Source organism: Euprymna scolopes, chromosome 43 (genome assembly GCF_053919585.1).
Source record: "Euprymna scolopes isolate OS-2025 chromosome 43, ASM5391958v1, whole genome shotgun sequence".
NCBI lineage: Eukaryota > Metazoa > Mollusca > Cephalopoda > Sepiida > Sepiolidae > Euprymna > Euprymna scolopes.
The window spans coordinates 46,440,849-46,456,618 of record NC_136524.1 but is presented as its reverse complement, the minus strand read 5'-3'; the positions used below and the strand labels follow the sequence as shown (position 1 = coordinate 46,456,618).

The window sequence follows — 15,770 nt, the reverse complement described above, 5'->3', positions numbered from 1 at the left end:
CAACAACATGCTGTAGATTCGAAGAGCAGTTACTGTTTTTAGATATAATTTATGTCACGTACCATAATAACGTAAACGCATACATTGTACGAGCTGTAATATACTGTAATAATGCGAAGGCATGCGTTAAGTACCATTAAATGGTTTCATTAAATTGTTGATAAAGTTTCTCTTTAACACAGTAGGTTAAACGTAAAGGCCTAACTTACCATAGGCCTATATTTACCATAGCTGTTCAATAATTACAAATGTTTACAGGCCTAGCCCTAAAATATGCAATGGGGTTCAGAAGGGCTAATTAGTAGGATTACCGGTATATACTGTGTGCACAAGCATTTCTATTTTATGATTGAGAGCCGAGTCGCTCTTTAACAAAATTTCCAAAAAAAAATTTTGTATGTATGCGTCAACCTCACAAAAATAATCGTCTCCCAGAAATTCTACTTATACACAAGTATATACGGTATTTTTTTTTTCGACCAAGAATTTGCAAGAATATTAAATAATCCCGATCAAATATAGGTTCGAACACTTATAGAATTTTAACTAACCAGCAGATTGTTATCATTGTCGATCAACAGAAGAGTCTATCAGATTATGTATATAAGTAGTGTGATGATGTATTGTAATATAAAACTGCATTAAGTGCCATTAAATGATTTAATTAAATAGTTGTCATTAACTTGTTGAACTTAGAGGAGAACAGCATTGTAAAAACTACATTTCCTAACCCCCTAAAAAAAACGTCATATCATCACAGCGTACATCATATCGAACTTAGGCCTATAGCCACGTCTAGAGAGTGAACATTGCAAGAGCTATTCCAATTATTATTAAGCCTCCCCACTGAAAAATCGAGCATGTGCTTACATGTTGGCAAACACACCGCAGTCGGGTTTAGAAGGAGTATAATAATTTACTAGGATTACCAATATATACAGAGTGCACAAACAAATTGGCATTTTCTATGTTATGATCGAGCGCCGAGTCACTCTTTAACTACATTTCCAAAAACATTACCTATATATAAGTCGACCCCAAAAAAGTAACCTTAAAATCGTCTCCCAGAAATTTGACTTGTACACAAGTATATACGGTATATGGTGCTTGTTTAGACTTCAACTTTATTAAAAAGACAAAAATACAGTAAAATCCGTATGATGTATGTAACCGTCAATGAACGAATGTCATACTCCAAAAATCACATAAATTGATCAAAGTTTGTTTTCTTTTTAACTAAAATAAAAATCAAACTTTATAAGTGAGAGTTGATTTTGATCTGCAATGTTTTAAATAAAGGGAGACAATTCCATTCAAACTACCAAGATCAAATTAGTCTTGCAATGGCAATCATTATTTAAAATAGCTAAAAATGATTTTATATATATATATATATATATATATATATATATATATATATATAAAAAACTACTTGATAGATTTACATGATTTTTGGAATATGACATTTTCACTATGATGGGTACGTACAGTTTAAAACTTTTTCTGTACTTTTTATTTATTTATTTTTTTTTTTTTTGATTAAGTTGAATTCTATACAACTAATCTATGCTGAAAATAAAAAATAAAATATATAATTTTAATACTAATACATACTTGACCCGAAGCAGGACTTGAAAGATTCAAAGCTGAAAAGTTGTCCGCAAGTGTTTGGTCAACCCGACTTGCTGGTAAAAATGGTTTAGCACCTTGAGATAATGGGCTGCTAAAATGGTTGAGAGTTCGTGCTCTTGGTCTCTGCAAGAAAATTTAGGCATCAAATAAAAAGCATAATAATTGGAGTTGAGAACAGCAATGCACATTCAAAGGGTCAAATAACGCCTCCCAGTCCATCAACAATTCCTATTTATTTTCCTTTCTGCAAGGACAAAGTTAGACACCAAATTACCCCAGTCATAAAGCATCTCCTTTTCTCTGACGAAGGATAGAACATAACATTTAAACTAAAATCAAGAATTTTCCCCACTCTTTATCTGTGCCAAAACCAAAAACGTAGATTCCATGAACAAAGCTTCTTTCTTAGAAGTGTACGCCTGTGGAACTCTCTTCCATTTGCCTGTTTCCCACCTGAATATAACTTGAATGTCTTCAAGTGCAACATAAACAAATTCCTGATGAACCGCCCCCTTACGTAAGACACTTTATCAAATCTCAACACTAATGTACTGCACATGCAATAACCTTTATCCCTGAGTGGCTTCCAGGCCTTGATCAGTGGTGACCACCTTGTAAAAAAAAAAAAAAAAAAAAGTCTAAAGGCTAGATCAACAATCACATTGTTTAGCGGCAACGAACATTACAAGGTGGAACGATAAAATTGTCGCCCTAGAAAAGACGACAGGATTCCATTTCAGTTTGATGAAAACCGGTTTCTTCTTTTTTTGTTGCAGACCATCTACTAGTTGGTCAGTTGTATACAAAGCCCAAGAGCTTTAGGAGCCTTCTATCATGTCTGAAAGTGATACAATGTTCAACGAGCGAGATTGGAGATGCACAGCTGTACAACTCGTGCTCTCTATCGATCCAAGTTATGACAACAGGACCATTGCCAGCACCCTCAAAATGCAAATCTGGACGTTTCAACTCTTGAGGACAATGCTCAAAGTTTCCGGCCATGGTTATGGTCTTTGGTATGATTTCAAATGAGGGCTACATCATGTACCCTCAGATCTTCAAAGTAGACTTGAAAGTCAACACCAAAGTGTATGTGGATGCACTGAAGAGTGTGAGGATTCCCTGGTGCAATCAGGTGGCCGCTGGCAGATCCTAAGTGTGGCATCAGGACTCAGCACTGGCCCACAAGTCCAAAGAGACCCAGGCTTAGCTTCAGAAGGAGTGCTACGATCTTGTATTCTTCTCTCACAGGTCACTCTTCTCCTTCCTTGGCCTGAACCCACTGGACTATTTCGTTTGGTCATACGTCGAGAACATCACTAACATGGCCTCCCACAACACCAACCTGATCACAGAGCTTTCACTGGTGCTTGTTCCCAGTTGCAGACCTGTATCTCGGCAGTGATTGAGGGCGAAGGCGGCTACATTGAATAGATGTCAGCTCTACTACATAATCAAGTTACCTGAATTGATTTTTTTCAATAAAAGTTTTAAAATAAAGCTGTAGTGTTGTTTTCTTTAGGGCGAGAAATTTATCGTTCCTTCTGTATTCTTTACAACTGAATTGTTTCAAACATGGGTGCATAGGAGGATGGAGGGTCCCTTAGAACCAAAGACAACAGTCTAGGCCATTGTTGAGATAGCTTATTTCCTGTTGGCTGAAGTATATCTAGTCCTGTGCAGTTCTAGGAGGTCTACCGTTCCAGATTTTGTTTTCTCACCCTTTAAAAAGTGGTTAGTTTATTGCTAACTGCATAAGTGATACCAGGTTCATACAGATTTTCAATATCCATTTTCAAGGACTTTTCAGGGCTTTTCGAAGCTTTCTCACAATAAAATTCAAGTTTTCAAAACAAAATTTGGGGTTAGTTTTACAATCCACAGCAATTCGAAAAAGTGATTAAAAAAAAAATCAATTATACAAGTAAATGTTTCCATAGCTAATAAAAGTTACTTTGCAATCCATTTGCATTTTTTTTTTTTAAAGTAGTTTTAAATGATTTTTATTTCATCTCAAATATTAACTCTCTTCATGGCTTTTAATTTCTAACCAAGACGGATGCCGTCTTTTATTTATTTTTTTTTTTTGGCCCCCACCGGCCTAATTTTAAATGGTCAGTTTTTTTTTTAAGGGAGAGGAGGAGGAGGGGGGGGTCGCCATTGAAGAGTACCATCCATGCAAGGAAAGTAATTTTTAGAAGGGGTGGGTAATTTTTTTTTTTATGCCAGCTGTCACTACACTCTTCCTTTGTGCCCGCACCCAAAATAAAATTAAATTATAAAATGAGGACAAAAATTCACTGAGATTTCAATCTTTATCATGAAACTACCCAAAGTAATTTTGTGATAAAGGGACATAACTCTTGTATTTCAGTATTATATTATTATTACAATGTATTTCAGTTTTATTTACAACTAGTGGATACCCGGCGCTGCCCGGGTGTTTGGAGGTGTGTGTGGTCTTGGGTAAATCAAAACCCCGAGGGGGGGGGAGTTAAAATAAAAAAACAGTTTTGGTAGGTGAGTATGAGGATCGAACCCGAACCCTATGAGGCAAAGTTGGAAATTAAAGTGTGCTAGTTTTTCAAATCCCGTTTTCTGACCCTTGTGCCACATCATTTTTCTGGGGTAAATAATCCCTCTTTACAACTGAAGGTGATTGCAGATTATGGAATAAATGCCTAGATCTCTGTGGCAGGAAGTTAATCCGTTTCTAAATTTTTGAGACAAACTACTGTTCTCATCTTGAATGTTATTTTCATAACGTTCAAGTTGATGTAACCGCTGACCTTCTTCAGGTTATTTGGATAAAGTATGTGTCATGGTTGATGGAACAAAGCATGCTATTCCCCGTGAATTAAATAAAGGATTCCATCTGAAATTCTGTGCGGGTTTCAGAGTCCGACAGAAGGATTTCAGAGTTTTACAAGATACACCCGAAGAAGGTCAAAACCAAAACATTGTGAAAATAATAGCAAATGAGCACAGTCATTCGAAGAATCCAAATAATACAAGGAAACTAGTCTGTCATTTTTTTTTTTTCCAGAAATTTGTTTATACACCTGTATGATGCATTTGCTTACAGCCCTGGGTACTCCCGAATAGTCACCCATCCAAGTACAGACCAGACTCAATTTTATCGTTCAACTTTTGCAATTTAAGTGTGTCAATGTGAATTAACCATATCTCTTCAATTGTCCTCAGCCATCTATGCTTTTTTAAGAAGGCTGACAGGAGTGGTGTTATTTCAGTTTTCCTATACTGATTACCATTATCAAGGCTTTTTTTTATGTAGAGAAAATTCAACCCGCTAAAAAGAGGCTTTCTGGTTGGGACAAAAATCGCCTCTAGAAGAATCGACTTCAGACAGGAAAGATTGAAGTACAACATCAGAACAAATACTACACTTTGCTTGTGAGTCTAGTCTATTTAGTACATAGCTGGAGTGGGGTAATCATTGCCACTTCCTTTATAAATATTACTAAAGTAAAAAAATTCTCTTTCAAGTTATATATTTATTTATATTTCATTTTGAATTCTCTTTTTTAGCTAAGGATTACTAATTTAAAGTATTCAAAATTCATTCTCATCTTTTTCCTTAATTATGTTTTATGAAAATTGCTCCAAACGAGGCATGAAACCACTTGATGTAAGGAGCTAATCAATAAAGGAAGGAAAGAGTCTAGTGAGCATGTGTACTTAGTACGATAACTGATAGAAGTGATACCAGGTCAGTCAGGGTTGAGGATATGCATTGCATGGAGAAATGATACGAGAGTGATAAACGGATTTGCAATGACCTCAGAAGAGTAAATCTGGAAAGTATAGGGATATGTGTGCAGAACAGAAGACATTGATAAAGGAGTTTTGGGGCTAGTAGTTGTAGAGCAGTTGAAGTAGTAGGTCCAATTTACAGGGAAAAGTTTTTAAAAAAATACGAGAGGAAGCGATAACAGATCTGAGGGTTGCACTCAAGATCGACCCTTCCCGACAGGAATGCTCATAGGTCCAATCACAGAAATTTCCAGAGGGGGAGCAGAACTAGATCCCTCATGTTAAACTTGCCACAGTGGGACATGGGTAAATAAACTATTTGATACATACAACGTAAATACATGTAGAGTGAGTCAGAAGTAATTGGGCAGTAAAATCTACTTTTAGGCCAGATAATATTTATCAATATTTTTAGGTAACATCAATAAGTTTATGGTACTTTGGTGATTAGCCATATTAACTTACTCATCATTGCTTGTTGTCTATGTCATAACGTCATAGGAAATAGATAATCACTGCTTGTTGTCTATGTCATATAACGTCCTAGGAAATAGATAGTGTTAGCCAAGTTAGCGACCCCACCCAATTACATTTCATAATTTCTTGTTTCATTTCAATATTGTCTTTAAATATAATAGACTAGCAGGATTTGTGTATTGGCATTGCCTGGTAGAAGTACGACACAAAGCCAGAACAGATTCGGTAAAGCCCCCCCCCCCAAAAAAAAACAAAAAAACAATCAGCCCTGGAAAATAGCAGGCATTGGCAGCCATGATCAAAATGAAATCATCTAGTTTCCACTGTGTGGTATTGTCTGGCAGCAGCAGATAGCAGAAGTCACTGGGGGTTACTGGTAATTAGTATTGGTTTGGGGGTGATTACTTGCAGGTACTGGCAGTCACTGGCAACAATAATCAGTGATTGGTCTCCATTGAACTTCTCCAAACTGAAATTGTCTGTTTACAACTTTCGAGCATTGTTGAGCACTGGCATTAACTGGATGGTTAGTTAGTGCTGTTTTGGGGTTGGTAATTGCATATACTGGTGGACACTGGCCGCTTTTCCAACTGTCATTGTTGGTTCCTGGAATTCATTGTTGACCATGGCCAGTATCAGCCTCAACTGTAGTGCTCCAAAATTAAATTGTCTGTCTTCCATAGCGAGCACTCGTGGTCATTGGTGTTTGTAGGCAGTTATTTGCATTTCGCCATTGTCAGTCACTATCAATCATGACCAGTGTCAAATCCCATAAGACTGCTCTGAAATAAAATGGCCTGTCTTCAATATTCATGCAGTCATCCATTGTATGGTACCATCATCTAATAGCAGGCACTGTTGGTCACGATGATGATTGTCAGGGATTTTCAGATGGTTACTGTCAATTCTGGACAGGGACGGACACTGGCAGAGACTGGTCAGCAAATCACCTGTCTTCAATTGTTGGACACTGGCATCAAGTGGCAGGCACCATTATCCATGTAGGTCATTGCTCTTTTAAATTGGCTACTGACTCTTTATAGCACTGGTGGGCACTGGCAAGCACTACTGTTTATAGGCGGTTACTGCTGTTTTGATGTGATTAGGCAGTCACTGGTGTAGAGAATGGAGACGACTAATGAGACAGTTCAGAAAAAAGTGAAATACCTGTCCTCATGCGGTGTTATAAATCGAGTGCTACTCTTGAACTCTAGACTTTTTAAGTCCACTTTACATGGCGCTACGGACAGTACATATTTCTACAGAATTATTTTCTTACTGAAATTTGAATAGGAATAGCATCAGGACAACGCGATGACGAACATTACTTGAGACTAGTTCAAGGATGGCGTACTGTTGCCACATCTGGGCAGGAGCTGCTAGAAAGGACTTGTCCTGCCTTGATAGAGTTTAAAATATACTTCAGGGCCTCGTAGGAGATGTCCCTTTTCTCTTCCCTGCAACCTCTATCTCACAGAAGAGATGTTGCGAGTTTGTCTCTGCTTTGTTATTTTCATGGCAAGTGCTCAACTGAGCTTCAATTTATGCCCCACCTCGCCAAACTTTCACAAGAAACACTCATCTAGCTGAAAACACTATCAATAATTTCCTCCACTCTTTATCTGTGCCTAAACCGAAATGTACATTCCATGAAAAAAGCTTTCTTAGAACTGCACGCTTGTGGAACTGGCTTCCGTTTTCCTGCTTTCCAGCCGACTACAATCTGATTGTCTTCAAGTCCAACATAAACAAGTTCTTGATGAGCAGTTCCACTTAAGTTAACAACTTTACCGAATTTCCATTACTATTGATTACTATATTGTCCAATTGACTACTGTACACTCTTAACCCTTATCCTCGACTAGTCTCTGGGCTTTGATAAGTGGTTATAGCTATGTAAAAGAAAAAAAAAAGTTCATCAGTTGATAAATTTACAGAAAGAAAACAACGAACTTCATACTGGCAGGGAAAATGTATCGAACTAGCCTCACACTAAAAAACTGGACAGACTTGTAATTGAAGATGGTTACACCAACAGAGACTGGGCATTATTCATAGACACACAGACCTGGTACAAACAAATGTGCAGTTTAACCGACCCAGTGGAAATACACAAGTTAAGAACAACTTGCTCAAATGAGGTAAAAAGATTTGTTTGAACTAGTAGGGTCTAAAGCTTTCAATATAGCCATGGAAGAACAACAAAAAAAAAAAAAAAAAAAAAAAAAAAAAAAGGAAGCAGGGTCCCACACAATTTTTAGCAAAGCTTTCATCCCACGCGAGGTTTTTCCAATTTTACTGTCCAGTGTCCTAACGAGTAACGAGAGCTGCCGACAGACAATAAATGATTCGGAGGTCATCGTGGCTGGCCAACTCGTAGTTGGACTTGTAAATACAGAATACCAGTGCAGGCTGTTGGCCGAAGTCAATATTTTGGCAATAGTGGAACAGAAATTTCAGACTGGTTAGTCTAGACCCAACAGATACATCAACTTCTCAAAGCAGCCAAAATGAGCGTTCAACATTTGGTTCAATGAGGTCGGAGAAGAAACTGTCTAAGGAGGGGGAGAAACCCAGAACACCTCAAAATAAACCATGTGAAAGGTGTGGGAGGTCATCACACCCCAACGGGCTATAAGGAAGGAAGAACTGCTCGGCAACGGAACTCAGATGCCATAATTGTGGAATTACTGGACACTTACGAGAAGCGTGTTGAAAACCAGAGAGGTTCACAACGAAGTTAACAATTCAACATGACACCAATCAAAAATACTTAGCAGCAGAGGAGGAGGAAGACCAGCATTTTATGAACGAAAACAGAAATTAGCAGTAATACCACATCTGTATGGAACAGATGTAGATTCAAAGAACCCCCTCCCTCTCCATAAAAGTCGATGTACCTTTGATATCCGAGACCTATGCCGAATTTGGGCATGCCTGAGATAAGGGGACTTGCCCTCAAATACACGATATCCAAACCGTTGTGGATACTGGTGCTCAAACATGTTTGAGTGTCCCTAAAATACTGCAAGTATTGGGATGTACTAATGACATGCTAACATCAACTGGGTATGTGGAATCACAGATGACCTACTGCACATTAAGGGAATAAGGACTAAAACTAAAAAAATGACTGGAGCCATTCGGTATAAATTTTACAAAGTAAAGTATAAAAATTGAATACATTACTTTGTAAAATGTATAAAAGTGCACTTTGAAGATAAATGAATTTCAAATTGAATCTTGTACCTTTATTTTTTAAAGCCTATAGTAAAAACATTTTGTTTAACAATTTTCATGCCTTGGATGAAATGCTTTTCTAACTTGAATTTTTTTAAGATTATATTTTATTTAATTTATTAATTTGGATTTAAAAAAAAAAAAATGAATGTGGTTTTGCATGTATTTATAAAAACTCTCCTACTCTCTATTTCAGATTGTATTTCTCCTCACACCACAACTTTTTTGCAACTCCCTCTTTGTCATACATGTCTGAATAATGAGAAAATCTGAATTTTTAACAAAAACTTTAAAATAACTTTTTTAGATGAAATTTTTTTAAACTTCTTTCAGAATAAAAAATCTTTACAATTTAATAAGGAACATATTTCGTATAGGTTTCATTAAAAATATTCAGAGTATAACGAGAAAAATAGAGATGAAAATTTCAAAAGGAGTGTATAACTGGTTACGCTCAATAGTAGTCCTCCCTAGCGAAAGACTTTGTTATTGTTATTCTATCATCATTATTATTATTTAAAACATTTTGTGTCCTGCACTTTTGCGCGAGGACTGATATATATATATATATATATATATATACACTAGCTAACTGCACAAGTGTCAACTACAGTTGATGTTCCTCTATACCAAAACCAAAATGCAATAAAGAAATAATCAAATAAGAGAAAAGAGCATAAATAAGCAGTACATGAAGTAGAACAAAGGGAGGTAATCATATAGATTTATTTAGTCATAAGTAAAATTAAATGATAAAGTTATAGTTGAACAGGCTGGCAAACAATATTTTAGCCTTTGTTAGATTCACTTTGGCGTTATCTATAACATAAAAGCGTGTGCGCATTTTTTCTGTACGTCCCCCCGCCCCCCGGTGCTTCTCGGCTTGCTCGCTCATTCTTATAAATTTTTTATATGCTACACAGATCATAATATCTCACACTTATAAAACATGACCGTAAATATATTTTATTTTGGACACTTCTCTTACAATTACAACAAAATTCGCGCTGTGAATTCGTTCTACTGACCTAGAAAAACCACCATTAATTTTTTAAATGCTTATTTTCGACCAATCAAAAGTCCCTGACTTCTTGGCCTCATGGTAAATCATAAGACTATTAACTTAAAGGCTCCAGGTTTCAGACTACCTCCCTCCCAAAACTCTTTGACGTTTTTTTTGTTTTGTTTGTTTTAATGAGAGCCTTTTTTGATCTAAACCCCCCCCCCAACACACACACACACGTGTACCCCCCTCCATCGGTTTCGAGCCTACCTCCCTCCCAAAACTTTTTCGCTGTTTTATTTTTGTTCGTTTTTTTGAATATTTGTTTTCAAGCCTACCTTCCTACCAAAACTTTTTTTCTTTTTATCTACTCCCCCCCTCCAACACACACACACACCTGGGCAACGCGGGGTATCCCCGCTAGTCTATATATATATATATATATATATATATATAACAGGCAAAATGTGTGTGCACATTTTTTGTATGTCTGGCAAAGGCTTTTTTTTACAGCCGGGGGGGGGGGGGGGGGGGAGAACTAAATTTTGGGACTTTTTATATACCGTCTAAATCACAATATCTAAGATTTGCGAACGCATCTAGCTTTATTTACATCGACTTTTACAAAATTCTTGCTATTTTGGCTCCCCTCAAGTGTGTTCAGCTTTTTCGTATAAAAGCGAAACTAATCTGAAGCGAAGGTAGTGTTCCTGGCCCTCGTGCCGGGAACATCCAGAAAGCAATAAAGCTTTGATCAATGCGGGGGAAACAAACCTCCTAAATCAGATAATTGCTATTCATTTATGGGGAGCTGGTTTCCCCCTACCCCAGCCAAAGTTGGGTAAACAAAACTGCCTCACAGTAAAAGTTAACTGCGGGATTTCTATTTGACCTCATTAAATTCACGCACCTGTCAATTCAGGTTTTAATCCTTAAATAAATTCAAACGTTTTTCTCTTATTCTTCCTTGCTGGCCCAGCGGTAATGTGTCAGGTTTTTTCACACTTTATTTTCCACTTTCGTCTCAAGGCTCCTGGTTCAATCCTACCCACTTATCAAAACTTTTTTTTTTTTAATTGTTTTTTCTAACACCCCTCCCCCAACGCACACACCTACAAACACCTGGGCAACGCCAGGCATCCCCGCTAGTTTATTATATAAAAGGCAAAATGGGTGTGAGCCTTTGTGTATGTCTGCCAAAGGCTTTTCAGATTGGGGTTCTCGCGTCAGATTCTGTGAGAAGTTTTCACATACTTCCCAGATAATAATATTTCAGATCTACAAACAGACACTGTCTATCTTTTTTGATCGAATTAAAACAAAATTTCCACCGTGCCGTTGTCTCGGGTGTTTGTTTGGCTTTTTTGGCATAAAGTGAAACTATTCGAACGCAAACGACAGAAAGCAGGAAGCTTTACTAGTCCCTGGCCAGCTATTCTGATGCTTCACTCAACTGGTCGTTGGTCAATGTAGGGGAAACCCTTCATACTGAGACAATTATTATTTATTTGGATACTGCCAGAGTACCCACTTTCAGAGGGAGCTGGTCCCCCTTCCCCCACATTAAAAAAAACACTGTCTAATTTGCTTTCGTGGGGAAGCAAATAAATACCTTACCTGGCCCCCAGCCAGGTTTAAAAGCAACATTCATTTCTACGCATTCGTGGTAACTTCTCTGAATACTAAGTTAATTACCAACTCATTGAGTTTACTATCCTCTAACTTAGAACACCTATGCACCATCGTCATGAAATGTAATTATGCTGCAGTGGTGAAGCAAGTTTGGCGAGTTAAAAGTGGAAATATGCATCCTAGGAGCATCAACAGAATGGTTTTTTTTTTTTTTTTTTTTTACAAGGGTGTCACCATTTATCAAGGCCCAGAGGCCACTCAAGGATAAGGGTTAATAGGTATACATTAGTCATTGTGATTTTAGCATAGTAAACAGTGGGAATTTTGAAACTTGGATTACTTAGGGGGACGATTCAATTAGAACTTGTTCACATTGGACTTTTTTTTTTTTTTTTTTTTCATAGGTATCAACTCATTATCAAGGTCAAAGAGGCAACTCAAGGATAAGGGTTAAAGAGTGTACAGTAGAAATTGGACAATATAATAATCATTAGTAATGAAAATTTGTTAAATTTGATAACTTATATGGAACGGCTCATCAAGAACTTATTTACGTTAGACTTGAAGACAACCATATTGTAGTCAGCCGGAAAGCAGGAAAACGGAAGACAATTCCACAGGCGTGCAGTTCTAAGAAAGAAGCTTTGTTCATGGAATCTACGTTTAGGTTTAGGCACAGATAAAGAGTGGGGGGAATTATTGATAGTGTTTTCAGCTAGACGAGTGTTTCTTGTGAAAGTTTTGCGAGGGGGGACCATAGATTGAAGAACAGCCACTACCCCCATCCTAATAAAATAATGGTTGCTTCTTCCTATTAAAGCAAATTTGAAAATCGAAATATTGAATTCCAAGTAAAACCAATGGTATCTAATGAACACAGGGCTTTACATTGCGAGTGAAACAGTCGCATTTGCGAGTGATTTTTCCAAGTGACAACTAGAAATAATGAAACGCTCATCTTTTGGCGATTGTTTTTTTTTATTTTTCATTGACAATCTTCCAACGCTCATTGCTGAGAGAAAAATGTATTTTCAACCTTTACTTGTTTTTAATACAATGAACAAAGTCAAATTATTTAATCAATAAATGTTTAATAGAACAATATACTCGTTTTTTTTGTTTTGTTTTTTTAACCAAGACTATTCAAAAACATCTGACGAAATATAAATGTTTATACCTATGAGTCTCAACATAAAATTTGGTGCATATTTAGAATTACACTTATTTAAAAAGAAATACGGAAAAAAATCTTTCATGTACACTCATCACAGAACAAAAATGTCATATTCCAAAAATCACGTGGGTTTGGCTAGTAACTTTTCTATTTGGCTAGTAAAGGTCAACTAAAGATAAACTTGTCCATAGAGTCCTGGAACATATCCGAAAATGACAAAAAGACAATAAAAAGGTAGAAAATTAATTCATTAATGAAAACAGTTTTTGAAAAAAAAAAAAAAAAAAAAAAAAAAAAAAAAAATCAGTGAAAATTGAAAGTTTTGCTAAAATGATAAACAGAAGAGTTTGTATTGTAACAGGGGAGGTAATTATTATTTTTTTTTTTTTGAAAACTTTGAAAATCTTAGGTTAATTCCAGAGTTTTCGAAATATTTCAGACTAGCGGGGGTACCCGGCGTTGCCCGAGTGTTTGTTTCCGGGATGGGAGGGGGGAGTTTTAAAAAATGTTATGGTAGGTAAGTAGGAAGGATCAAACCCGGAGTCATGAGTAAAAGTAGGAAAATAAAGTGTGAAAAAAAACAAAAACATCTGCAACGTTAACAGTTCGGCCACCAAGAAAATCCATTCCAGTTGTTTAGGAAAAAAAAAAAAAAAAACGACTACGGTAGGTCGGCGCGAACGTGAAAATATAATGTGAATTGTCCAGCACGCTAACCACTACGCCACAGAGCACTGCAGCTTAGTTTAGTGATTTTAAATAATTTCACATGAAAGAACTACGAAGCCAAACCGGTGTTCTCTTCTCAACTGTTCCTTGTGAACGATCCCCAAACGGTGTTAAGTGGTGGCAGGGGGAGGAGGAATTTATTAGAGAGAAAATATTTTACCACTTCCATTGATCTTAACCGATTTTGGCCGTGACTTCTCAGCAGAAAAAGTATAGAAATCTAAGATTATCGAGGAATCTGAGAAATAATAAGCCTATAACACACCTCAGATATTGTTCTGCCGTTTGTGCATATTATATTTGCATGAAATATCTTGATTTTTAATCCTATTAAGGTCAAAATCAGACGGGGGAAAAATGAGTTCATTTTATTTATATAGAGAAGACTATAAGCTACTTCCCTTGTTTTTATGTCATGTGTTCTAAACAAATATGGCAAAGCATTTTTTCAATAACACATCAAAATAGATTCATGAAATAATGCAATAGTATTTAACTAATTGCAGCATGACAATTATGTAAATAACATTGATTTTAGTTCAAACTGACATAAAAATTATGTAGATTAATTTTTAATGGAAATCGATTTTTTCTTTCAACTGTTGAATTTCACATAATAATGTAAAGTCACCATATAATGTAATCCCCGAGAAAGATGCTATCACTAGGACTATGACAACAGCATATTCTTTTCATCGTTTTGATTCTTGAGTATATATCTGACACAGACAATCAACCGAGGATCACATCACTCTACATAAAAACATAACGTCTCAATGGATATATACCTGAGAGTCAAAACAAGGAAAAGAATATGCTGTTGTCCTAGCCCTAGTTATCACCACAGAACATACTACACTGCTCCATTCCCCTAAATGGTGGTATTATGCCAAACGAACATATACTACACTATCAGCCTCCTGAATTGAACAGTGAGAGAGTACTTTAGTCTAATAGTCTAATACATGGGATACAGCATTAAGAAATAGTGGAATTAATAGAATAGTATTGTTTCCATTTCAGGCAGGTCAATAAGAAATATCCATTATAATTAAGAATCTATTTTGGTGCTAATAAACAGGGCATTTCAAAAAGAATATGCCAAAATAATTACAACTTTTTCTTCAGGTCTACAGGCTGGAATGATAAAATTGTCGCCCTAGAAAAGAGATGATTCCATTTGATGAAAACCTGGTTTTCTTTTGTTGCAAACCATCTATTAGTTAACCAGCTGTGTACAAATCCCAAGAACAATAAGAGCCTTCTATCATGTCTGAAAGTGATACAATGTTCAACAAACGAGATTGGAGATGCGCCGCTGTACAACTCATGCTCTCTACCAATCCGAGTTTTGACAACTGGACCGTAAAAAATGTACCCAAAAAATGCGAATCTGGACAATTCAACATTCGAGGGAACAGCTCAATGAAGTTTCCAGCCACAGTTATGGTCTTTGGGGTGGTTTTAAGTGAGAGCCACATCATACCACCTCACATCATTAGAAGTCGGCTTGAAAATCAACAAAAGTGTACCTGGATGTGCTCAAGAGTGTGGTGATCCCTTGGTGCAATCAGGTGTCCGCTGGCAGACCCTGGGTGTGGCAACAGGACAGCGCTGACCACAAGTCCAAAAAGACCCAGGGTTGCCTTCAGAAGGAGTGCTACAACTTTGTACCCTCCTCTCACTGCCCCCCCCTCCTCCCCTGACCTGAACCCACTGGCTTACTTTGTTTGGTCATATGTCGAGAACATCAACATGACCTCTGACAACACCAAAACCAGTATGATTGCTGCCATCTGCCAAACTCCCATGCTCCCAATTCCAAACCCGTATCAAAGCGGTGATTGAGGGTGAAGGCGGTTACATTGAATAGATGTCAGTTCTACCGCATAATCAAGTTGAATAATCAAGCTTTCTTATGCAGATAGTATTGTACTTGTACCCCTCATATTAATTACTCACACCCCTTTCTATTGTTCCAGAGTGTAACCAGCAGCGCATTCTTAGGAGCCGGAAGGAATTGGTAACCTGAAGATCGTCGAGTCCCTCCTCTCAAGACTATTAGACCTACTGCTCAGTAGAGGCCTGCACCTTCACTTGCCTACTAGT

General features: G+C 37.0%; 1 protein-coding gene across 16 annotated transcripts in view; it reads right to left on the bottom strand.

Moving 5' to 3' along the window:
• Positions 1–15,770, bottom strand: part of LOC145268317 (PAN2-PAN3 deadenylation complex subunit pan3-like) — a 412,758-nt gene that overhangs the window by 260,494 nt on the left and 136,494 nt on the right. For all 16 annotated transcript variants that reach the window (XM_080123796.1, XM_080123781.1, XM_080123790.1 and 13 more), the window contains one exon: positions 1,615–1,755. In XM_080123796.1, coding sequence (XP_079979922.1) covers positions 1,615–1,755 — 141 coding nt within the window. The remainder of the gene's footprint in view (positions 1–1,614; positions 1,756–15,770) is intronic.